At 45.1% G+C, this 25,373-nt stretch overlaps 1 protein-coding gene across 1 annotated transcript; it reads right to left on the bottom strand.

Annotated features, from left to right (window-relative positions):
• Window positions 1-2,885: 2,885 nt before the first annotated feature.
• gdap2 (ganglioside induced differentiation associated protein 2) lies at window positions 2,886-24,914 on the bottom strand. The gene is made up of 14 exons (XM_076030876.1): window positions 24,680-24,914; window positions 23,536-23,746; window positions 21,455-21,594; window positions 21,223-21,376; window positions 20,125-20,213; window positions 19,031-19,107; window positions 17,550-17,709; window positions 14,865-15,015; window positions 14,351-14,427; window positions 13,238-13,314; window positions 12,327-12,466; window positions 7,116-7,170; window positions 6,677-6,820; window positions 2,886-5,532 (listed from the first exon to the last, which is right to left on the bottom strand). The coding sequence occupies exons 2-14, from the start codon at window positions 23,706-23,708 to the stop codon at window positions 5,491-5,493; spliced, it is 1,479 nt and encodes a 492-aa protein (XP_075886991.1). The 5' UTR covers window positions 23,709-23,746; window positions 24,680-24,914; the 3' UTR covers window positions 2,886-5,490.
• Window positions 24,915-25,373: the final 459 nt, after the last annotated feature.

Below are 25,373 nucleotides of genomic sequence, written 5' to 3' on the forward strand. Positions count from 1 at the left end.
CAGTGGAGGAAAATCTTCCCCGGAACTCAAACACAAATGTCGGTCAAACAGGGTTGATCAAACAAAAGTGGCATAACAGCAGCGTGTCTGTGGTCAGCCGTGGCCGTTCAACTCTGACGCGCTTCTTCCTGCAGCGGCAGCAGCAGCAGCAGTGAACAAACAAAGAGACCACCTGCTCACCAGGCTCCACACCTTCCTCCACCTACAGCTGACCTGCTAGCTCAGTGCTGCCCTCTCAGGCCTCTCTAAGTCCTAAATCTAACAAAGCAACAAACAAAAACCATCCATGACTTTAAACTTGACAACAATCTTGCAGTATAGGATCAAAATATATTGAACTTGTTGTTTGTCTCTCGTGATTATGTTGTCAAAATCAGTCACTTCTGCCACAAATTCAGACGTGGACTGATGCCCGACGCCTGATATGCGAGTGAAATAATTAGAAAAGTGAGTGAGAGAGAGAGAGAGAGAGAGAGAGAGAAAAAAAAATCCTGTTTGCGTGGTAACAGTCTGTTAGCACTGCTGATGCAAACATCTGTGGCGAGGCCTCACAGAGACTCCGAGTCTCACTTCTTCTGGCTCACTGGTGTCACTTCTTCACATTTTCCCTCTCTCGCTCTTTCTCTCTGTGTGTTTATGCTATTTGTGTCTCCAGACATTCCACCCTCCTGTGTTTAGACCAATCCATACTTTACTTTGGGCCGTAAAGTGTTTGGAGTGCGGTTAGCCGTGGCCGAGAGCAACAAGCCAGCCTGTGCAGCAGGATGTGTGACAGTAAACAGAATGCACGAGCGAAGAAAAGTGACACAACTGCAGCAGCAGCAGTGTGAGTGGCTGGGAGCAGTGTATTAGACACAAACTCTGCAGTCTTCAATGCGCTATGGCCACAGGCATACGTCTATCTTATTTTTAGAGCCTTCAAGTCGTTTCCCGATTGCACACCAATTGAAATATAGGTGGTAAAACGCAGGCTGGGGACCCCATAAAAACTGATTCTCTTGTGAGAAAAACCTTTTAACCACAAGAATACTTGTATAATTACTAATGGTACGTGACAGCTTCAACTTTCGGCCGCAGAATCTCCAAAACTAAGCAACTTCTCACCGAATGTCAAAAGAATCAGGCAAACAAGGTGGAGTCCTCCATGGTGAGGTTAATGAGATTATAAATTCAGGCAAATATCTGTCCACACTGTTTGAGTCTCAGTTTAAGCTAGAGTCAACATGAGAGCAGGTGATGAGCTAGATCAATGATGATCTAGCACTTTATCCAAAACTACCACTACTACTATTACTACTACTAACATTGAGCTAGCTCATGATACAAAACATCTACTGGAACAACAACAACACAACTACTACTGCTAGTAGTAGTGCTAACAATGAGCTAGCTCATTACACAAAACATCACTGCTGCTACTACTACTACTAACAATGGAACTAGCTGATTATCCAAAGCCTAGAAAACTACAGCAATAATGATTAAATGGGATGAAACAAGTGCTGTTTAAAATCCACCTGTTTGGCCTTTCTGACATGTTAGCGTTATTTTTTTTTGTTGTTGTCTTTTTAGCCTCTTTGTATGTTATTTTAATAATCTACTCTCAGTTTTCTTTTTCGTTTCAGCACTTTGAACACACGGTGGACATATATAGTGGAAGTACAGTAAATATTTAGGACAATTATTGTCACACCAGTTTCAGCGAACGCTGGCCGCCAGTGACTGATGACTTCCTCTGCTCTGCCTGTGTTTTCACCGGCTAATCCCCCCCACCTGGCAGTGAGGTGGTGGTGGTGGGAGGAAGGAGGCGGGGGTAGGTGGCGGGTCCATAAAAGATGGATTTGCTCCTGGACTCGCCTCAGCACTCGGTCCCTCCTCACCTCTTCCTCCTCCTCCTCCTCCTCCTCCTGCCTAAATCCAGCCAGAACCAGGACAGATTGGACAAGCTGAGACATAATAAAGGCTGGGGCGGCGGCGGTGGTGGTGGTGAGGGTGGTCGGCAGCGGAGCATTGGGCAGGTGTACGATCAACACGGCTTCACTTCCTGGAAGCTGCTGCTCTTTTCTGTGGAGGGAAGGTGAGACGGACGGAGGCGGAAGGATCTTGAATGCGCAACACCTGTTTGTGTCCCTGGTGAGGCCACTCGTGTGTTTCCATCCTTCCTGTCGGCGCGCACGCACACACGCACACACGCACACACACCACACGACAGATGGATCGTTTTCTCAACACACAATTAACTGCAGCAAAACAAAGACTCAGTTTCTTTTAGCTTTGGAACAAACAAATTTGTTGTCAGATGGGCATGAAGCATAAAGTGTGAAGGAAATAGTAACAAAGATCAATTAAATCAAAAATTCTGACAGAAATGTGGAATAAAAGAGACCCACAGATTAGACAAAAAAATGATGAATATATATTTTTTTTAAATAGTAACTTTATACCGTCAATTTTATCATTTGTGACTAAAACCGCCACCAGATCCGGTTTTAGTCAGTTCTTTTTTTCTTTCGACTGCAGAAGCAACAGGCAACTTTCATGCAGCCGCTAGTGCAGGAGTTTCTATGAAACTGAGATCATCCACTGAATAATTTTCAAGTGAAATGAGAAAAGATTTTCACTTCAGGCTTCAGATGATTTGGCCGCAGCCTCAGTTTGGGTCTCTCACAAGTGACTGTTCACCTGAAAAAACAACAAAAAAAAAAACCCACTTGGTTCACTCTGGATGGATTCTGCTCCCTGCTCCCTGCTCCCCTTCTAAAGCTGCAGTGAACGCAGCAGCTGCTCATTCTGGCCACAAATTCTGAATGAAAAACAGAACTGTGGCTCACTTTTAATTTGCCTTTAAAAGAAGTGAAGTCGTACAAAGACGCAAAGAGACACAGTTGGACTGATATAAGTTTTATTGTTTGTGTCTTTCAGCCTCCTTTCTGACTGCATGGCGTTGGCAACCAAAGCCAACTGCTCTGCTGGGAGGACGAGCCGCCTTCAGTTTTGCTTTGACATAACAGAATCAACTGAACCAAAGTGCGAAAAAAACAAACAAAAAAAAACCCCGAAAGATGCTCGTGAGTTGAGAAATTATAGAAAACAAGGGGAAAAAAAACGAAAGAAATAAAAAACAACAACATATAAGTCTCTCAAAAAATTTGGCTCAAAGATTTATGTACATTCTGACACAATCACAGTAAAGACAGATGTTTCACAACTCGCTCTCACATTTATGTGTTTTTCATCCTTGGCGCACACAGAGCAGGGAGTTCACTGGCGACTTCTTCCAGGATGAATCTGCGTTAAACAGTTGAAATGCACTTCAGCCTCGTTATTTATTGATTTTTTTTAAACAAGACTTTTCCAAAAGTTGTTCTGTGATGGGACCGCCGCATCACTTCACATCCGACGAGGTCGTCCAAGGTCGTCCGAGGCCGTCGTCTCGCCAGAGGGGCTGCGATGAATTAGGGGCGGCGCGCAGGAGGGGAGAGAAAGTGAGGAGAGAGAGAGAGAGGGAGAGCGAGCGAGGAGCCGGCGAAGCCCCGCCTCCTGAGTGACGGCTCGGCCTCATTGGCTACCAGACGGACTGAGGTTGCTACACGCAGAGTGTCGAGGAGACAATCGCAGGGAATGTTTCAGGGGTGAACTTCTAGTTTTGCTACGGCTGCGTTGAAAAAAAAAAAAAAAAACAGCATCTGGTTGTCAAGATCAGTCAAAAACAACTGACAAGGTGTTGCAGAAGAAAACAAAAAGGAAAAAGTGAAGGAAGATATCACACACACACACACACACAGGCACGTCAAAGTCTCAAGTTTGGTCGGTTCTGGTGAGTTCCATCCGGCAGCAGATGCAGCAGTGTCACACTGGGATCGATCTCACTTGCACACAACTCTAAACGGTTGTGTGCAGTGGAGGTGAAAGCGTGAGGCAACAAGCCGGGTGGAGGTGCAGTGCCAGTGAGAGGGTTGAGTCGCGATGCTGCGGCTCCAGGTGCCAAACACCTGATGATTGAAGTGACTTCCGGCTGAGTTCGTGGACCGGTGAGCAGCGTCTGCAGCGGCGGTCGGAGGCGGCTGGGGGGTCCCGTCGCCTGCCTGCCTGCCTGCCGGCCGAGGCAGCGGTCTGCTCCAGCAGTTCCAAGAGTTTCACTGAGAGCGACTCCTTGGCACGCACAAATATGCAAACCAGTGGCAAAAGACACTGAAGCGTCTGAAGAAGACCCGTTTGGTTGGAAAGCTGGGTGTTCTCGCATCACTTACGTTTTAACGAGGCAAAATATGAAAAGAGGGCAAAAAGTGAAATTGAAAGGTGTGCGTTTGTGCAATCAACAGCTGAAATTAAGCTTCTACTTCAAAAAAAAAAAGCAGCAATTTCTGGAATTCTTTTTTAATAAAGTGAACTAGTGGTTTTGTGTGGTTCCTATTACCAAAAAATAAACGCTCAAAATAAATCCCATGGCTAAAAAAAAAAAAATAAAAGTACAAAAGGAATTCCAGATTAACTGCTGATGAAGTGACCAGAGAACGTTGTGGGAGTTTGGTTCCCCGAGCGTGAAAAACTATTTTTCCCGACAACGGGGGTGTCGGAGAGGAGAGAAGAGTTCTCTTTAGGGCCTTCACACTGAAAACTTTTACATTGCGATCTGCTGGAGTTGGACAAACTACCAGTGAACTCCTGAACGTTCAGCCTCTCCGCTTCACCCGGAAGCTGCTTCATCGCAATAGGGTGGGGAAAAAACAAACAAACAAGCAAGCAAACAAACAAGCAAACATATACGCAGGCTCGTGGCTCTGCGGGTGAATCAGCAGATTCCCCCTGCTTCTGCTCTCCGTCGCTACGCTAACCGATGCTTACGCCGCTCCTCCCGCTCAGCCGGTGGCCCGCAGGCATCGTAAAGTCGTTTCCAAACATTAGGTGGCTGCACGAGACGCAATCCGAGAATATCTCAGAGGCTCCTTTTCTTTTTTTCCTCTCTTTCTTTTTAACTCTCTGGGTTTTTTTTTGTTTTGTAATATATATTTTTTTCTTTACAACTGAAACCGCAGCAGTGAACGACTGAAAGATATCATTGCGCCGTCACCGCCGTCGCCGCGCCTGCTGGGAATTTCCAGCGAGCTGAACCGAGGCGACGCTGAGGAAAGTGCCGCGTAAGAAACTCCCAAAAGAAAATTCTCGAAGGCCCAGATGACGTCCGCAAATAGCCTGCGGCGGAGGCTGATTACCCCTCGGCTGCGCGCCGCACGCCGCTAAGTGTGGGACGACGCTCTTCATCTTTTTTTCTCTCTCTCTTTTTTTTTTGTCCTTTTGGCAGAGACGGAGCAAAAGGAGGGTTTCCCCCGGCGGAGGCTCAGAGTCCTGGGAGGAGGTCAGGAGGTCAGGAGTTCAGGGCAGACGGGGCGCCGACCCCCCCCCCTGCCCCCCATGCACACCCCTGCCGTCCACCGGCGTCTGCAGAGGCTCGGCAGGCCGACGCCCTCCTCCTGGCTGGCCGGTTCCCCCTCACAGGCCCGAAGACTGGGAGGGAATGTTGGGCCCGTTCACCTGAAAAGGCAGCAGAGTGGGCGGAGTCAGACGCGGCACGTTCACGAGTCACAGGGGGCGCAGGCCAATCAGAGGGCAGGAAGGCTGCAGTGCCTGAGACATTAGCTTTTTTTTTTAAACAGAAAACTACTAATAATACTATAATACTATTAATAATAGCAGTAATAGTAATCATCATCATCATCATCATCATCATCATCGTCAGCATCATCATGCTTGTGAACCTGTGTGCAGGAAAACAAAACAAAAAAAATTTTGAAGAAGAATTGAATTTTGAAGAATTTGTTTGCTCCCTTTACAGGATGTTTGATATTATTGCGATTAATCGCATCGGTGTCCTGAGTTAACTCGCGATTAATCGGAAATTAAGTGCAATTTTTTTTTTTGACCCTGCTCTATATGTAACTTAACAAAATATCTATTGTGTTTCTTACACTCTCGGAAAAATTGGAGAGGACAATAATTATTCCACAGTTGAGTCACAGATTCACTTTCTTTGAAATCGCAACTTTGCCACCGAAAGACGGATCATTTTCAGAGTTTTAAGCCAAACGTGACAGTTCTCTTGAACCCATAAACTGTGAGTCTCACCCTGTCGTATTTTTTTGCCTCTTTAGTCGCTTTTTTTTTTTTGTAGGTTGGTATCATTGTTTGCCTGACTACTGAAAGTGGAATCCTTCTGTCTGGGAGCGACACGGGAAAGAAAAACACATCATCGCCCGGACGCGATTTAGACGGCTGCTTCAAAGTCGGCGACGCCGTCGTTAAAACGCTGGCGGCGGAAAATGTACCCGACGCCTCGGCAATCATTTCTCTTCATCATCGCCTCCTTGTAGAATAAATCCTCCGTCTTCCTGCTGCACATTTTTGTGATTTTTCAAATTCACATCCAGGAAATGGGTCACAATAACCCTTGTTATTAATAAGCAGAGGTGAGAAGTAATGAAGTACAAATACTTTGTTAAGTAAAAAACTTACTTAAGTAGATTTTTTAGGTATCTTTACTTTACTTGAGTATTTCCTTTTCTGACAATGTTTGAATGAAAAACATGCTGGTTACTTTTGTGCAAAAAAAAAAGCAAAAGAAAAGCAATGCACTCTGTTTGTTGTCGCTTGAAATGGAGCTATTTGAACAACTTCTCACTCGTGCGTCGTACTCCAGGACAAACGGGGGGATGTCGATCTGCTCGGGCCGGATGCAGGTGAAGAGCTGCTGCAGGTTGTCCAGGTAGCGGACCTTCTCCTTGACGCCCGCCACGCTGAAGGTGGTGAAGAACCACGTGGAGACCTGGAATTAGAAAAAAAAAAAAACAAAGCAAAAAAACAGTTACAGTGTGAACCTGTTAATGTTGTCGAGAGGAAAACTTCAGCAAGTATACGGCGGAGTTTTAATGATTCGGAGGTGGAGGTTTGACTTTTTAATTCAAATAAATTCAGATTATTGTTTTCATTAAATATCATAGAAACAAGTTTAGCTAAAAAAACAAACAAAAAGAAAAAAAAAAAAAAACTCCATAATGATTTATAATAATTTGGAAACTACAACATCCAACAACACTTTTCTCATAGGGGTGTGGTTTTACCTTTGAACGGAATGTTGGATGGACAAAGTAAAAGGCCCTCAGGTTCTTTTTAAACCTGCAAAACAGAAAAGCAAAGACTCAGCGGGAATAATCTACACCCGAGGCCAAGCGCCAAACACACAGAGGTGATCAATACATTCGTCTGCCTACTCTACTGCCTTTGTTATTGCATTTTTTACTGGTATTTAAAAGGTAAATCTTTAGCCACATCTCCAGAAAAGTTCATTTCGTTAGAAGAGTCGAGGCTCACTGCCTCGAAGACAGACAAAAACTTTTTCCCCCCGGTGAGATATTTTAGGTTTCAAATGAAGCCTAAAATATGCAACGGCGCAACAACGAGACTGGGACTTTGACAAAGACGGAGCCGAGTGGATGGATTTCCGCTACTGGCCTCCCGAAGACCAGCAGCGGAGAGGCTTGCTCCAAAAACGCTAGGGCCCCGCACCAAAAAAAACACAAATTCAGAGACAGTCGGCTCCAAGGAATCTGTGAGCGCGGGAAGCAGGGAACTCAGAGACGCTCGAAAAGGTGAAAATCTCAGAAGATTCCAGCGCATCTTTGTGCAGGAGAATATTGGAAGCGGGGCACTGAGGGGAAACACCACCAGCTGAGAAGAAAATGAAAGGCAGAAGCTCGACAAAAAAGCCTTTCAGAAGCATTTCTTTCCAAAAACTCCAGATATATTTTGCTTTCCATCCAAAACTGATTTTTTTTTTTTTTTTGTCTTCTTACAGATAAAGAAAACCTTTCACGTCAACCCCCGTTTTCCTGCGAAAGAACAGTAATGTTGATGGTATGCACGTTGACCGTTGGGGTTAGATGAAGAAAACCCACCCACGCAAAAGGAAAAAAAAACTTGTTAGCAAAACGTTTCAAAATAAAAGCCTGTTTGGTCAAAATCTCCCCATTTCCCTTTAACCATTTATATATTTACACTTCAAAATGTGAATAAAGATGTGTTACATGGACCCGATGCCAGTTAACCTGTAGAGCACTGCATGACGTCTTCCAGCAGAAAAAACAGAACCTCTTACCCACTTCCTCCACCTGCCAACGACACTGGCAGCTGTTCAGTGGGATTTTATTACCGTCATCCGCGGACTTTGACCATTACAGGCTAATCGGAGTTAAGTTCTTTTTTTTTTTTTTTTTTTTTTTAAATCAAATCTACAGCTACGAGAGGGACAGGACGGTCAGTTGGGGTCAATTTAAATGTGTCATGAAAAAAACCCTGTTGAAGTTGAAAGTATCGTAATTGTGTCATAGTTTCTAGCAGCAACAGGAAGTTGGGAGGGAAGTTCAGAGAACAGAGGCGGTAAGAAAAGGGTCCCTATAAGAAAAAAAACCACAAACCAAACAAACCAAAAAAACACCACTGGTTGCAAATATGGGAAACATCTTGAGGGTGAAATTGCCAATATTCACCAATATTAGTGGGTGAATTTGACAAACCTGAAGCACAAGTTGTCGTTCTGAGTTTTTTTTTTTTACACATTTACACTCTACAGTGTTACACACACTCAAGGCACTGTCTGACAGTACACAGGATGTTGGGATTCAGCAGGGGACTCACGCACACGGCCTGCTGGGGATCAGAAAAGAAGTCAATCATCAATGAGCATCTTGTGTTCAGACAAGTCAGTTTGGGACGTATCAACGTTTTGGCTCCAGTCGGCAGGTTTGGTTGCCCCGAAGTCCAAACGCATGACGGCCAGCACGGCTCACGACAGACTCACAGGGGGGAAGAGAAGAGCCGCTCCTTAGAAGTTTAAGGGACAAATTATTCTCTGTACTGATAGAATAGAAACTCTAGTTCTGACGTGAGGACTTTTTTCCCCAGTGGGCTGTTTGGCGACAGTTCCATAGCAAAACTTAAAAACAAACAAATAAAAAATTAAATTAAAAAAAACCCTCTGCTGGGGTTTTTAGCGTCACTACTTTCAAGCTTCAGCTCTCCCACCAACTCTTCCACTGGGCCATTTGAATACTCAAAGGGAAAAAGTTTACCGCAGACCCTGGAAATTTCCCATTGAGAAATAATTCACGGCCGGCTGAAAAAAAGAATTGCCATTAATTTTCTGCGCTGTCCAGCCACAGTTCCCCATGACGCATATACACAAGGCCGTTTCAAACTTGCCCAACCACATAGTAATCAACCATAGGCGACCACTGATCAATTACCAGTCGGCTGAGAAACCAACCAGTCGGCCATCTAAAAAGCTGAGTTTTTTTTATTTATTTATTTTTTAAATAAATCAATCAAAATAATTAAATAAATCCATCCATCCATTCAGAAAGGTCCCACAGCCCGGAATCGAACCCACAACCTTCTTGCTGTGAGGTGGCAGAACTAACCACTGCACCACCGTGTCGCCCATTAAATGAATCAAGAAAATAAATCAAAAGCTTTTATTAATGAAGCACTCAATGGCGTTTGAAGGCATCTCAGATTGCACCGCACAATCCAAAGAGAAACCAGCTGATCTCTCCAGAGCTAGCACGAAGCGACAGCTAGCAGCAAAAAGTCCTCTGAGGGAAAGAAACCTCGAGCAGAGCCCGACTCTGGAGGGCTGGAGGATCTGCTACTACCGGCTGGGAGGGAAAAGAAGAACGCAACGAAACTGAAGGGAGAGAGGTAGAGAAGAAAGACTACAAGCCAAGAGACTGAGTCACAAACTGCTAGCTGCACTGAGCACGTGATGTCTGGGTGACTTTCTTTGGTAGAATGACCCAATCAAAGAGGTTAAACCGCTTGAGCGACTCCAGAGAGTATTCTCCATTCCACCATCGGACGGAACTTTTCCCCTCTGCGATTCCACCGTGGCACATCCAGCTGCCTCCGCGCTCGCAAACCTAGCGGCGACATTTGCCGCACTGGCACAAGGCATGGCCGTCGATGACACCGGCGGAATGCCCGCGTCGAAGCGGTGCATCGTGGGAAACCCGCCCACGCACTAGCACAATGACTGAGCGGAGTTTCCAGCGACACAGGAAGCTACTCTGCGGTTTCTGCCCTCTAGTGAAACAGTCATTCAACAAAAGCAGCAGCACTCAACTTTGGAGTACCGTGTCATTTTCCAACAAAGCGCTACTGAGATGTGACGGCTGCATCCGTCTTTTCCACTGTACTGTCACAGGGAAAATACACTCAAATTGAAAGTTATGAATGCTAGATTACTGACTGTTTAGCATAAGTGAGGAAGAGGAGCCTCGTTGACACGAGAGTCCTCTGCATGTTGAGTGCAGTGAGTCAGCAGGACTTTCTCCTGTCAACTCCTTCCAGCAGCTCTCATGTTAGCATATTAGCATGGCTAATGCCTCGCTCTGTTCGCTCGTAGCCAAAGACACGGCTGGAAAAACGTCTCAAAAAATATTTAATTTAAAGCTCAATGGCCTCCAACAGGGAGCAAAGTACATTTTATTAATGAAGTAAAAACATGTAAAAAAAAAAAAAGTAAAAAAGAAAAAAAGAAAAAAGAAGGGTTTAGCGTTTAATGAAGAACGCTATTGACAAGGTTCCTGATGCTCGTTTTCTCCGTTGGATTCAGATTCATACCTGCGACTTTAAATCTGATAAATTCTAATGCACTGGAGAAATTACAAATCGAACCAACCGGAAGAGTTTATCTTTGAATATTTGTCATTAGTCTTAGTTGTAGGCCTGCAATTGAAGAATCAGCAGTATTTAGCATTATGTGCCTGTGTCTTCCCCCCCCCACTCCCATGTAGCGTTGCTCTCACGTGTCTCCCACTTCTCTCTGGAACAGTGATTGGCGGCCGCGGTGAAAGGAACCATGGTGTTTTCTTTTACGGCCCAGCAGGCCCAGCATGATTTATTTATTTATGTAAGATAAAGGCCCAAAGTGGGAACTCCGTGTTTAAGGTCAGTATCTTTAAATAAGTCGTACACGTGTTCCGAGAGAATTATGAGGTGCAATTATTTGTATTGGTGGTGATTTATAGGTACTGCGTCCGATTCCGCTCAGCCCTCAGGAACGAAGGCTTTGCCTCCAGAACCGCGTCCAAGTTTACATACAATTCCTGGTCCTGCGCTTGGCGGCCAAAACCAACAGCGATACGCAAATGTTTTGCAGATTGTTTCGCCTTGTCCAAAAGTCGAAACAGGCGGTGTGACCTTTGGCGAATCGCGCCGCTGCGTGAATAATGTATCTCGAGCTCGCAGGGGCTGCTGCAGATGTCGGCGTTGTCATGGGAGAATCAGGTCCGAGCCAGAAGGGAAAATGAGAATCAGTGTTCGGAGCTTCTCCGGTGTTGCGGAGCCACGTCATAGATTTCAAAACCAGTGCTCTCTGCCTCTGAACCTTCCTCTGAAACGGCTTCAGGGAATTTTCATTGGATCGCTGAGTGAGGCTGGCCGAGGGGCCAAACACAACTGAATGAATGGGAACTGATTTTACTTCTAATCCCGTTAATCTCCCGCACTCGACTTCAAAAGAAATTTAATTTTGGATCGAAACACCTCATGTGTACGGAAGAGGATTAGGGCCACAAGAGGAGAACAAAATTAAGATAGAATTTTTTTTTCTCTCCAAATATCCAATTCGTGGATAAATAAAATAATTGGATAAATAAATAATTCGAGATTAAAGTCAAAATATCGAGAATAAAGTTGACGTACAAAATACAACATTTCGTGAATGAAATTGAAATTTTGCAACTAATGTCAACGTGAAGTGAGTCAAAATGTCGGAGATAAAGTCGGAAGGCTCTGCGCGCAAGGCTAGTGGAGTACTTCTGTTTTCAGCAGATTCCCGATTACTGTGGGTGAACCTTGTCGGATACACCTGTTTCCTGCAGTTTGCTTTTAACTGAGGGTAACCATCCATCCAGTCTACTCGCCAATTTCCATTTCATTTGCGTCGACTTTTTTCATGAAATTTCGGCTTTATTCATGAAATTTCGTCTTTTTCCACGAAATTTTTGACTTTTTTTTTTTAAATTTCCACTTAAAACTCGAAATGAAAACTTAAATAAAAATTCTCTTTCCTGTGATATTTCTTTCATACATTTGTGTTGAATGACGATACAAGCAAATGAAAAAATAGGAAATCCATGATCATTCTCCAGACGTTAACGAAATGCTGCTATTTCAAGCCTAAGTTCTGTACGAGGTGCGTGTGCGTGTTAGAGTGCGTAAAAGGAAATGTCGCAGGGTGACGGAGACTCGACTTCAGTGAATGTCAGACTGACTTGGCGTCGACGATGTCGTAAAGGTTCTTGAGGAAGTCCGAGTCCAGGTGGTTGTGCTCTCCGGTCAGCGTGTGGAAGTAAACCATCACGTACTCCTTCACGGTGATGTGGTCCATCACGTGGATGAAGTACAGGAGCGCCTGCACACACACACACACACACACACACACACACACACACACACACACACACACACACACACACACACACACACACACACACACACACACACACACACACACAACAAGAGTGTACATCTCGACCTGTCCAACGCTTCTGTCGTATTCCTGACTGGCTTTGGCCGGTTGGGTTTCAGTATAAAATGGCACACAGTGCCATTAGGGGGCAGTCTTCTAAAGTTAAACTCAAATCACCGTCATCATGTCTTCAGTTCTCATAGGTTTGTGTGTCTTTCCTTTGTTCAGACAAGGGTTCTGCTTGTCCCACCTTGACAGGTTTCGGTGGAGCTGGCGCCTTCCTCAGAAGTGCCACATGGTGGCGTGTGCGACTCGACTTTATCAGCCGAGGTTAAGGAGGCGTGACTGACCTGTCAGTTTCTCCCTCTTTCTATTTGTTTATTTTGTCCTTTTTCTAATCTTGTTCTTAAATTGAGCTTTCACTATTCCTTCCTGTACTACTTTACGACTTTATTGTTCAATTGTCTGCATTTATGGTTGTATTTGTGTGAATTTGTGTGTGATTAGGCCTTTTTTTTATTTTTAACTGTACAGCACTTTGTTCATCTGAGGTCGTGTTAAACGTGCTCTATAAATAAACTTTGACTTGACTTGACAAACCTAAATAACTCCCATGTTTGCACTTCCCTTTATAAATGTTTTCCATGAATGGATTCACTCTGATCGAAGTAAAAAAAAAAAAAAAAAAAAAAAAAAATATTATTGCCAGCTTACCTTTTCAATGTCAATGAGGGTGACTGGGATGTTGCGTCCAACCAGAACCATCACCGTCCTGCCGCACATGTCCACTCCTGGAAACGTGTTGGCACACATTAAAGGGACAGTTCGAACCAAAATAGGACTTTCTCCCCGCCCCCCCCCATTTACCACCCAGGCTAGTGTGACATTTTCTAATCCAGCGAGGAGTTTTGGGAGTTTCACGGATGGGATGAATTCAACCCAAAGGATAAAAAGTGAGGAGGCGTGCGCTGCGCCGCTGCTCCACGCAGGGGTCCCCAGCAGTCGGACGTTATGGTTTTCCGTCGGAAAACACGCGCAGCGTCTGAGTCCGTAAATCGTGCGTCCATGAACGGGTGAACTTCTCCTCCTTCGGGGAGTAGCTGATACCCTCAACAGTCTTTCTGTGGAAGGCTTTGCTCGGGCCTTGGAGGCCTTCCTGGTAGGTCAGGCTTCCGACTGCTGACTCAAAATATGGACTCGCATGGGGAAGCGACAGCGTTATTCTGGCAAAGAGTGGAGACACGTGAATCTGATCTCGGTTTACTCCCTGCGTGAAAAATTTGTTCAAACCTTATTTTTTGCATGTTTCCGGTTATAATCACTCCCTCCTTGCTGCCATGAAAAGAGTTTGTCAGGGTTTGCACGGTCATGGTTTTTTTTTTATGTAGTATTTTTTTTTCTCCTTTTATGCTTTATGTACGGAAATGGTTTATCCATGGTTCTCAGTTTTCCCAAATCCCAAAACACAACATCAAACTAACTTTTAATTAATAAATCACAATTGACGGCTACATGTGAGGAAAACATTACTTCATAGTATGGCTAGATCCTGTATGGCCTAATATTTTAGCTCAATACCCATTAATATATTTTCACTCTGACACACGGCAGAGCGCTGAAAACCCAGATCGAGGCTGTGGGATAAGACTGCCCCCCAGTGGTATAGATGTTCAGGTGCATTAGGTCCTTAAAAGGAGCTAGGATCGACGACGCAAAACAGCTGTTGTTCGTGTAGGTTTTGAATGTACGTTTGCTGTTTGTGGTAACTAGCATGTGAAATATGACATGAGATCTGTTTCACTCCTCGGCGATGTGCGTGGGACGTACCAGTTTGGTATAAGGCTTTGAGTGCAGCGATGTCTGACAGGTCCTCCGCCCTGGCTCGACATAGCCATCGTTTGTAGCTTTCAGAAAAACACACACACACACACACACACACACACGTGTAAAAAGGAGGTTATAAATTCCAGAGTATATTGTTGCAAAGCTGCAGACCAGATCGTCATTAAATGCAGTGCTTCTCAACTGGTGGAGTCTCAGGATGTGCATTTCTTTCCTTATCATGAAGTTGTGATCCAAATTTATTCCACAAAAATAAAAACACTAGCTCACTTTATATGATTCATGTCTAGTCAATAACTTGTTGAATTGAATTGTGTGTCTTTCAAAATAAATGTCCAACATTTTCTCTATAAATACATATATTTTAAAATCCCTTTAAAAAAAAAAAAAGAAAGAAGGAAACTGCTCACTAAGGTGCGACCCAAAAGTGGGTCGCAACCCACCAGTTGGGAAACGCTGATTTAAGCTACTGCATATAACATTTGACTTGCTCTCCTACTTCCTCTGGTGCTGCTTCTGCATGGCGGCTTCCGACATCTGGCCCTGGAGGATCTGCTTCCTCTCCTTGTCCACGTCGCCCTCCATCCGGGCGAAGGCGTGGGTCCCCACCTGACCTAGGTCCGACTCCAGGCTGTCCTCCTCAGAATCGTCTGCGCAAGCAAAGGAAAAAATGAACGGTTGATATTTCTGCTCTGTAGCCGAGGTGAGGAACCCTACAATGCTCTTTGGTGTGTGTGTGTGTGTGTGTGTGTGTGTGTGTGTGTGTATGTGTTCGTGTTCATGAGCAGTGTTGGCGAGTAATCTATTACTAAGTAATCCACTACTGTAATCAAACTTCTGTTTTTTTTTAGTAAAAGAGTAATGTAACGGGATTACTGTGGCAAAACTGGTAATTATATCATAATTACTTTATCAAGTAACGATTCCATTACTTTACTTAACTGTTATTTTTTAAAACTTTTTAACTTCAGTCATTAGTAATTGAAAATTTCTGACACAAAGTAGTTAAAGAAGTAATTAATTAGTTTTTAAAATAAGTGATCAGTAGTTGGATTACTTTTATGGAGTAATCCCAACTGACACTGTTCCTGAAGTCGGCGAGCCAAGCCAATAAAACTCGGGTTCGAGCCCGTTTCCCCTCCGTGTTTATCCGCAGCCGCATGGTTCGGATGCTCGGCTCGGCGACTGTGGACGCGCGAACGCAAGCCCTGTTGTTGTTGTTGTTGGGCTTCACGGCTCGCCAGTCTCGGTTCAACACCCCGAAACCGCATCTTTAGCTCCATGGACCGCAGGCGTCTCTGAACACACGGGCGGCTGGAACTTGGGCCAGGCGTTACGAAGAAAGAGATAAAGCAGAGGAGCGGGAGCTAAAAATACAGCGTGAGAGAGAAGCTGCTCCAGCGTGCACCACTGCATTGTTGTCTTCCTCACAAATGATCTTCCTCAAAAGCCGCTTCGACCCGCGCGGAGTCACTCGCCTCAAGCCGAAGCCGAGGCCGATGCCGCCATCCACTCCCAGTCGTCCATCACGCGATCCATAACGTCCATTATTGCAACGCTAATGACAATTACGCATTTATTACACTTTTGCAGATTGGAGTTGGCAGCCTGAGAGGTTTCGTAATGAAAGGGCCGCGCTCCCCCACACCGTCCTCTGTCTCTCGTCTCGCCTCCTCCAGCCGAGCCAAGCGAGCCCATCAGCAGAGAAAGTGGAATGAAAAAAGGCAGCAGTGCCAAGAAAAAAAAAAAAAAAAAAAAAAAAAACTGATTAAATGGAAAGCCGCTCTTGACGGGCTGCAGCTGAGAACGGCCGTCGCAGAGCAGCGTTTCCTGCCTGCAGATGGTTGTCAGACTCCTTCGAGCGACGCGTGGCGGCTCGCTGTGTCAGAGTGACCCAGTGATGTCTTTGTCTTTGCTGGGGCAGTCGCAGAAGCAAGTCTGCTCTGTAAAAACCCCCAGAGTTACAAAAGAGGCCGCTTTGAAGAACAAAACACATTCTGCAAAGATTGAAATGAGGAAAGTCCGTCCTTTACATCTCATTCATTGTGCTTAAACACGCACTTCTGTAAAATCAGCCCTTTGTGATGTCACAAACGGCACCGACGCCTCTGCGAGGTTCGTGACAGCACCCCCCGAGCCAGATGTTGGCTCGACCTCGTTCAAACCTGCGGGAAGTCCAGCGGAGCTTGTTTTAGCAGGAGGCTGTAAACAGAGGGCTAATTGTGCCATTTTCCAGAGATAAAGAATTTGACAGATTTGACAGATTGATTTGGCTGCAAATATTTTTTCGTGCACTCGCAAAAACCCTTCCGGAGTGTTGGGAATAAGACTGCGCTGACAGGTTCGCTAAACGATTCCAGAGAAATGGATCAAAGTCAATATTTGATATTGCCCCTGCAATACGAGCTGACTAAACGACGGGACTCCCACCGGGGGGGACTCACTCACGGGAACGCACGGCTCGCAATGGCCGGTTGCACTCGGCAGCGGCTGACGGCGAAACATAAGAAGCGCCGCGCTGCTCCCCCTTGGTGGCGCTCTAGGCCGAGCGCCGACTGAGCCCGAAACGCAGAATTCCCATCGGGTTTGAATTCTCCGTCGCTGGGCCGTGTCTGCCGCTCTGGCCGACAGCGTCTCTCGCTCTGCGGCCGCTCGGCTAATGGACTGTGACGCCGGACGGGTGGCCAGGTTGGCACGCGGTGCGACTCGCTGACAGGAGGGGGGCGAAGCGGTCGCCGGCCAAACGGCTGGACAAATTCAGATCAAATGAATTAAAACGCTAAAAAAAAGAAAAAGAAAGGGGGGGTGGGATCCATCACAACCGAAGTTGGCCGACGGAAGGATGAAAGCTTCCGCCAGGGCAAATTAAAGAGAAGAAGGGAGAGGAATCCCACCGGTGATTTATTGTTCTCGGTGTGCGGCGAGCGAAGACAGAAATGGATGCGAGTCAGACGTTCGGCCGTGCCAAGCGGTCTGTTTGTGTTTTCCGACTGCTGCAGCCCTCAGCAGTTGATCTTGGCCCACCGCAAGTAGAGTGCGACTCCGAAATGACGCGCAAAGGCTCAAAAGCGTGTTTTGCAAATGGACTGTCGACACGTCGGTTTAATCCCGGTTCAAATATTTAGATACGAATGTAGAAAGAAAAAGAAAAAAAAGGGGGGAACCTTGTCGGAAAAACTTTTACCTTCCAGGACTCCGGGCTTCTCGGCGATGCGGATCTGTCTCTCGGGGACGACGGGTTCGCCCTCAGAGTTGCCGATGTCGGCTGGGATGAGGGGGAGGCTGGCCTTCTCCTCCGCCCCGGAGCGAGGGTAGTACAGGGGCAGCAACTTCCTGTACGTCGGCTGGAATAACACACACGCGTTCAGGCTCTTGTTTTGAAACCTTTTTTTTCCTTCTCGTGCACTGTGAACGCTGCTGGAACTGGGAAGACTTCCCCAGTGTGGGAATAGTGAAGAATTCTTCATCTTCTTCTTCTTCAAATTACATCAAACTGCTCTATCTATCTATCTATCTATCTATCTATCTATCTATCTATCTATCTATCTATCTACCATCTATCTATCCATCTACCATCTATCTATCTATCTATCATCCATCTATAGTCCATCTATCCATCCGTCAATCTATCATCTATCTACATCTATCTATCCATCTACCATCTATCTATCTATCTATCTATCTATCCATCTATCATCCATCTATCAATCAATCAATCTATCTATCTATCCATCCATCCATCCATCCATCTATCCATCCATCTATGATGTATCTATCTATCTATCCATCCATTATCCATCCATCCATTATCCATCCATCCATCCATCCATCCATCCATCTATCTATAATGTATCTATCGACATCCATCTATCATAAAGTCTCGGACGTTAGAAACGCCTCCAGAATTTTGTGCTTTCTGGGGACTGTAACACCAACTGACCACTAGATGGTGCCAACTGTCCCTTGACTTCTGACTGACGAGCAACAGAAAACGATGCAATAAACAAAGACCAGAGTGAACGTTTTGCACAGGCGGATCATGAAGGTTGAGAAAGTGACAACAGAAATGCGTTATACTTCCCAACACAAAGCAATGCCAGGTATCACGATTCAAACATCACATCTCGACAACCCTGACTAACTTTCTCTTTCCTTTTCCTTCGCCTCCTCCCTCTCTGACTGCCCTGTCTGACTCTGTTTGACAGAGTCTGGAAACCTAATGCAACCTGCAAAGAACTCTATCTCATTATTTACACAATCGATGATGCATTTGTTAGGTCGGTCGGTGTGTCGAGTTTGATCCACTGAGCATCTTGCTGGCCTTCTCAATATTTGTTTTGTTTTGCCATTTTAGCAGGGTCAGAAAGTTCACACCTGAGAAGATTTATGGTGCGCTGCTTAGAGAAGTGAAAGACGATACTTAGCCGAGCACTGTTTCATGTGAAAGCCAAATCTCTAGTTACAGTCAGTGATCAACTTCCTCCCTGATTCAATCAGTTTCCTGCGGGCGATTTCGACCAATCAGAGCTGTCCGCTCAAGGCAACCCTCTTAGAAATACACACCGAACGGAAACAACAAATTTGTGGATTCCTTTGACTGTTTGGAACAGGAATCAAACACTGTTAGAATTCGAATTTAGAAAAGCACTGCGCGGTCATACAAACCTCCCCGGTTTCTGGCACGGCGAAGACCACGGCCTCGATGCTGTTGCCATGGTTCTCCAGGAACCTCCGCACTGTCCCTGTGAACCACACAAAAACACACCTTATACACAGCAAAATGGAAAGTACTGACTGATCAATAAAGATTCTCAGTGTGTTATTGTGTGCATTTGTCCATGGTTCTGCTCTCTTTGTAAATCACTCGAGTAGTTTCGATGACGGTTTTTTTTTTACATTAAAAAGGCGTCGCCGCCCGGCCAACTGTTAACGTTCAGCCTGAGGGTTTTTGTTTTGGTGGTGGGGGGGAAATAGTACATTCCTAGTTCCCCGAATTTACATCTCAGCCGCAGCACCCAGCTGTGTTTTGAAAATGTGCACTTTCTGTCATGGCCTGGATGTTGTGCCTCCGCCTTGTTGACTCTTTCCTCGCCCTGCGCATGGCCTTCGTTGTGGCTGCACGCAGCACGACCGCCAGTTTGTGCGCGGACGGCAAGTGAAAATATGGAGATGTGTTCAAACGGCGAGCGCTGCCAGTTGGTGAACTCATGACCGGCGGTTCAACCTTTCCGAAAGTGGCCGAGGCGACTTGGCAAAGCGGAAGCTTCGCTTTCGTCCGCTCGTCTTCAAAAACATCAATCGTTGCACGGTGGAAGAAAAATATTTTATATTTTTTAAAAATGTGTGTTTGTTTTCCCCTCACTGACTGACATTTCAGCGTGAGGCGGTTCAGGCAAAGCAGGACAGTTCAGTCTTTAAAACGACCCCGTGTACCTGTGTGAGCTGCTGCCCTAATTAGGAGGAAATGTTGCAATGATTTGTGTTCACTTGCGCGTATGTGTGTCCTCATTTGACTGGAGCAACTTCCCTTGCATTGTTTCCAAGGCAATTATGTGTGTGTGTGTGTGTGTGTGTGTGTGTGTGTGTGTGTGTGTCTATAAAAGGTAATTAGAAACAGGCCTCTATAAAAGACCAGCTCGGCAAACCTGAACCACGCTAATAAAAGACAGTGTGCGTGTCTGTGTGTGTGTGCCTGTGTGTGCCTGTGTGTGTGTGTGTGTGTGTGTGTGTGTGTGTGTGTTCCACTCTTGGCGTCTTACTGAGGGCAATGTGAGCGGCTTCCTCCAGCGGGTAGCCCCGCTTGGTTGTGGTCACCACGCAGAGGGCGACCGATGACATCGACTGCTCACTGAGGAAGCGAGAGAGAGAGAGAAGCACTGTGACACTAGTTTGATGACTCACTTGTCAACACAAGTCTTTAAACTCATTAAAAAATTAAAAAAAAAGCCAAAAACAACTTCTTCTGTGGTTTTTCAGACTCTCACTGCCTGTGTCTCAGTTCAGGGTCTGCATCCTTCCAAGCCTGCATTTGAAGGCCAGTTGTGTCACAGCACTGCGCGAAGGCCTGTCCCAATTCACTAACACTAACATTCAAAGGACACTCCAAATGCGCCCTTAAAATCCACCCTACTTTTGGCCCATTCGTAGGATGCGCCGCTACTATCCTTCGCGGACTCCCGTATCCCAGGATGCTTTGCGTGCTGCTGCAAAGCATCCTGGGAAATCAGCTGTAAATGGCGCCATCCACTGGCAAAAGCACGACGTATAAATTTAAGCATTCAAATTTCACAGAAAATATGAAGTTTTTAATCGTAGGGTTTTTACTTATTTGAACATCCAACGTCATGGTTGGATGGCGAACCGATGATTAGCTTGACGCTATTAAAACGTCACTTCCTGGGTCGGCCAGCCGGAGGGAACGGCGGTGACGCAAGCAGGAAATACGCAGAAGGCTAAACCGTCCCATTTCGGGCTGCAACAGCGGGTTTGGGTTCATCCTTCGTCGGCTGGGTCCTCCGTCTGAGACACAGCCCTTCTCCTTAAACCAAGTGACGTTACAACAGAACCCCAATTAAATTCGACCACCGGCTGAAAATGCTGAAGATGCTCTTGCCTTTTTTTGGGGGGTAGGGGGTGGAGGGGGGGACTATTCTTCACGTCCTCATTCTACAAGGTCACAGACAGAATCAGACGCAGCTGCTATCATTTCCTTGTTGTTTTTTTAAAGTCGGGGTTTTCGTGAAATTTTGCACCCGTCAACAACAACAACAACAACAGCCGGAACTTCAGCTAGAATGCAGGTGTGCTGCGGTGTTCTTGATGCCGCAGGGCTTCATGAGGCCCGGCTCCACACTTACGCAACCAGCTGCATGATGTTCCTGTAGCAGCTGTAGAGGGAGCTCTCGGCCGCCGTCCGGTACTTGCTCTTGTATTTGGGTCCCACCGTGTGGATGATGAACCTGGCCGCCAGGTTGAAGCCTTTGGTCAACTTGGCCTCCCCGGTGCGGCATCCTGCATTGAGGACGAAGAAATATTAGATAGCAAGACGCTGACAGTCGGAGATGCTGCCAACGTTTCACCGCGGCCGACCTTTGAGTTTGAGCAGCTCGTCCCGCAGCTCCGGCCCGGCCAGCTGGTGGATTCGGTCCGACACCGGGTTCTTGTCATTTAGCGACTCGTTGCTGGTGTTGACGATGGCGGTGCAGTTCAGGAGGGCCACGTCGCCGGTGCTGTCGGCCAAAGAGGTTACGGTCACTTTAGGTGCAGCTTATCCAGCTCTGATCACGCACCTGGTTCACAGCCACACTTGGCATGGTGAGGAGCCGGCATGCATCAACCGGTCGGTTCAGATTCAACACCCTGGCAGGTTTACCCACGGCTTTGAAATCAAAAGTCTGGTTTTATTGCAACAGTAAAGTTTTCTCTTTTCTCTCTGATTTCCTCTGACAACAATAAGTAACAACTCCAGATAAGCTATTTTTTCCTTTTGCCTCATAAGAAATATTTTGTCATTGAAACAGTGAAATAGTTGCAGCCTCTCAGATAGTTACAATAAAAAAAACAACAACTGTTTTTTATTGTAAAAAAAAAACAGTTTAGCAGGCTGCGCTAACTAAGGTAGTTCATGAGCACAGCCCCGCTAATAAACTAGTTGTTCATTAGCAGGCTGCGGTTAAATCGCAGTTCAACGTGACAACAATCAGTGCGGCTTGTCTCTAAAAAAAGGTTGACGAGGTGCAGAAAATCAAGATCAGACTGAGTTTCACGATGAAGAACTAGAAGTAGGCAAAATCAAAAGGGAACCGGTTTCGGTCACATGGTCACCAGTGTTTCATTTCCTGGAGGTCTGGTGGTGTCAGCGCAGCAGGAATGTTGCTCCTGAACGCTTAGAGCGATAACAAAGCTCCTACTGAGGCGGCCTGACAGTCATGTGTTCCTGCACAAAGAGGATTTATGGTGGGAATCGAACTATGAACTGGTGCCAGCGAGACCAGGGCAGCTTTTACACCACTGTCACAGATCTGCAGGTGTGACTTAACAGTGTCCCCCGAGGAGGTCGGACACGCACCGGTAAACACTGGCGCGAAACACTTACACTTACAAAACACACAACTTATCCCTGGGACTGAGCTTCTCTGTACTGTGTTCTGTATTTTGCAGCGGTAAATAGGGAAGCTGTGTTTGCAGAAATGACTTCAGTTGAAAAAAAAAAAAACACAACAAAGATTTTCTCTCATTCTTCTTCATGAGCTCCTCATGGGTTGGAAGCATCTGACTAGAATTAGATAAACATTAAAACTGAAAAAACAACAACAACAACAACAACAACAACACAGAAAATACTTTTCTGACCAATTTGTTGGAAACAGCAGGACTGTAACTCATCTGGAGGCGACTGTGTCTGATCGGAGAGTGGACTAATTCAATAGTAGTAGTAGTAGTAGTAGTGGCACTGTCTGAATTTCTTTTACTGTGTTGTTCCAATTGGCTCGCTTTGAAAGATTTATGCTAGTGAGCAAATGTTCCACACAAAATTTAATTCTAGAATCAGTGTTGGTGGCACAAAAAACAGTCGCGCAAGATGAATTGAAGGTAGAGCTGCTTTTAGAGGGGAGACAAATCAGGAATTAGGACTTGAATAAAGATGTACTTATATTTATAGCTTTTAATTTACTATTGCCTTTTATTCTGATTATTTTTTGGCCTTTTTACTTATTATTTTAGTAATTTATGTAATGTTTTTTTTTTTATCAGACTAACTGTATTCTTAAACTGAGAAAGCATTCCAATGTACCTGTTTTAACCTCTTTTTAACCTGTACAAATAGCAATATCTATCTATCTATCTATCTATCTATCTATCCATCTACTTGGCTCACTGAAAGTTAACTGTAACAACTTTTTTTTGTTACTTATTAATCATTTCAACGTAACCCTTTTGTTCTTTGGACTATTGGATGGAAGAAATACAGGAATCAGATGTGAGAAATGTTCGACGCTAACATGATTGAAACGCTTTTAGAGCCGCTGTACATTTCTGACAAAACTGACGGCTGGGGCCACAATCTTCAAGTGAACTGCCAGCCGGCGCTTTGAAGTGTCCCTGACAATTAAAACAGAGGACATTTCCCCACAGTGGCAACGACATGAAGAAATGCTCATGTGACTCACATGAGGATGAGCTTGCGGTTGATGTCGGGTCTGAAGGGGAAGGGTGAGGGGAAGGCGTGCGGGCTCGGCGGGCCGTCGCTCTGGTCGGACGGCGTCTCCTCACTGAGCTGCTGCTGCCAGGTGGGGAGAGTCTGGATGTCCACAAACTGGGAGCGAGCGCCCAGAGGATCCATCCCCTCCGGCACCACGGCGGAACGTCCAAGCACGCCCACTGTGGCCCAAAGAGTGTAATCAGATGACAACAACACGGGATTAATACAAAAGTTCATTTCATTTTTAATAGCTTCGTATGTAATATCAGGATCGTGACAGTGTATGCGCATGACAGTCAAATCTACTGTAACTTAGTGTTATGGTCTGTGAAGAATTTCTCAATTTCATGAGTAACTAGTGTGAAATTTCAAATAAAATACTGAGAAACTGATGAATTTTCTTGGTCATTTGGCATTAAAACGGCAATGAAAATAAACGAGTATTCTTTCTGGGACTACAATTGATTTTAAAAGGGCGTTTTTGTTTCTATTAAACAATAAATAACAATCCAAACAATTGTGACAATAGAAATAAACATTGTAACTCAACCACCGTCCCCAGTGTTACTCTAAATACAAAGTGCGGCGTCAACCTCACAGTTTATTCAGGTTTACTGGCAACGCTCATCCGACTTTGTCAACATGACACTGATTTTTATCAGAGATTCAAGTTAGATGCCACAGGGGACCAAAAACAAACTGACATTAGCCTACAGACATATGCATAACAAATGAACCTCAGTGACAATGTTGTGGGGAAATTCCCGTTCTGAAGGAAATTGATTGCTGAGGAAAGCAAAATAACACAAACACAAAACAAACAAAAACACTAACGCACTGGTTTCACGATGAAAACCGAGGTAGTGTTTGTAGTAAAACAATTTTTTAAAAGGTACAACTTCGGGTCAGCTGCAAATAATTGCATGTAATGAAGAATGATGAGGATCTAGTGTTAGACAGCAGTCACGATTCTCTGGAAGGCCGTACAAAACATTTCCACCTGATCGACAAACAACTTCGCTCACCACAGAAAAAAAGGCTTCGCACATCACACGCGTTTTATTTTTATCAAGGCTGTGTCCCTCTGAACCACAAAATCAGCAGTTCCTTACCTCGCCAGTTGTAATCGCCCCCTGACAGGCGAGATTCGCCAAGGAAGAAACACGGACGACAAAATAATATTGGACAATCTTTCTTAAAGACTCCGGTGATGGGTGTCCTCCTTCCCAATTTCCATAACACCCGAGATTTTAGTCTAAAATTAAAGCGAAAATTAAGTTTAGCCCGGTTTTAGCCTGTTTGCTAGGTACTGACAGATGCCAAACGAACCAACACATACTTAACTCAACAACATCCGGTTGTAAGTTTCAACATAAGACGCACTTCGCTGGGTGAATCATTAAATGAAAGAAACGACAAAACAAACACACTAAAATAAATAATGACTCTTGAATGGTTTGAATATTCAACGTTTTAGAGGAAATAAAACGTATATCATCGGAGGGTTAAAGAATAACATGATTAAATATTGGATGAAAGGCTTTCATGGGATGATTATTTTTCCATGTGTGTCTCATGACACATGCAAAATGAAAGTTTCTCAAACTCCTCGAATTGTTTTGATGTAGTTGTTTATTAGACATTTCGTAGTACCGTGACTGGGACGTTTTATTGACACACTTTATTTTGTATATCATACAAATCAACTTTTGATCTACATGTACTGTACTTGACGCATTAGTTGTATTTCCTAATCACCTGACTAAAAAAAGAAAAAAAATATCAGATTTTAAAGCAACAAAACAC

This window comes from Nelusetta ayraudi, unplaced genomic scaffold (genome assembly GCF_046127955.1).
Source record: "Nelusetta ayraudi isolate G7.1 ecotype Tasmania unplaced genomic scaffold, CSIRO-AGI_Nayr_v1 ptg000031l, whole genome shotgun sequence".
NCBI classification, from domain to species: domain Eukaryota; kingdom Metazoa; phylum Chordata; class Actinopteri; order Tetraodontiformes; family Monacanthidae; genus Nelusetta; species Nelusetta ayraudi.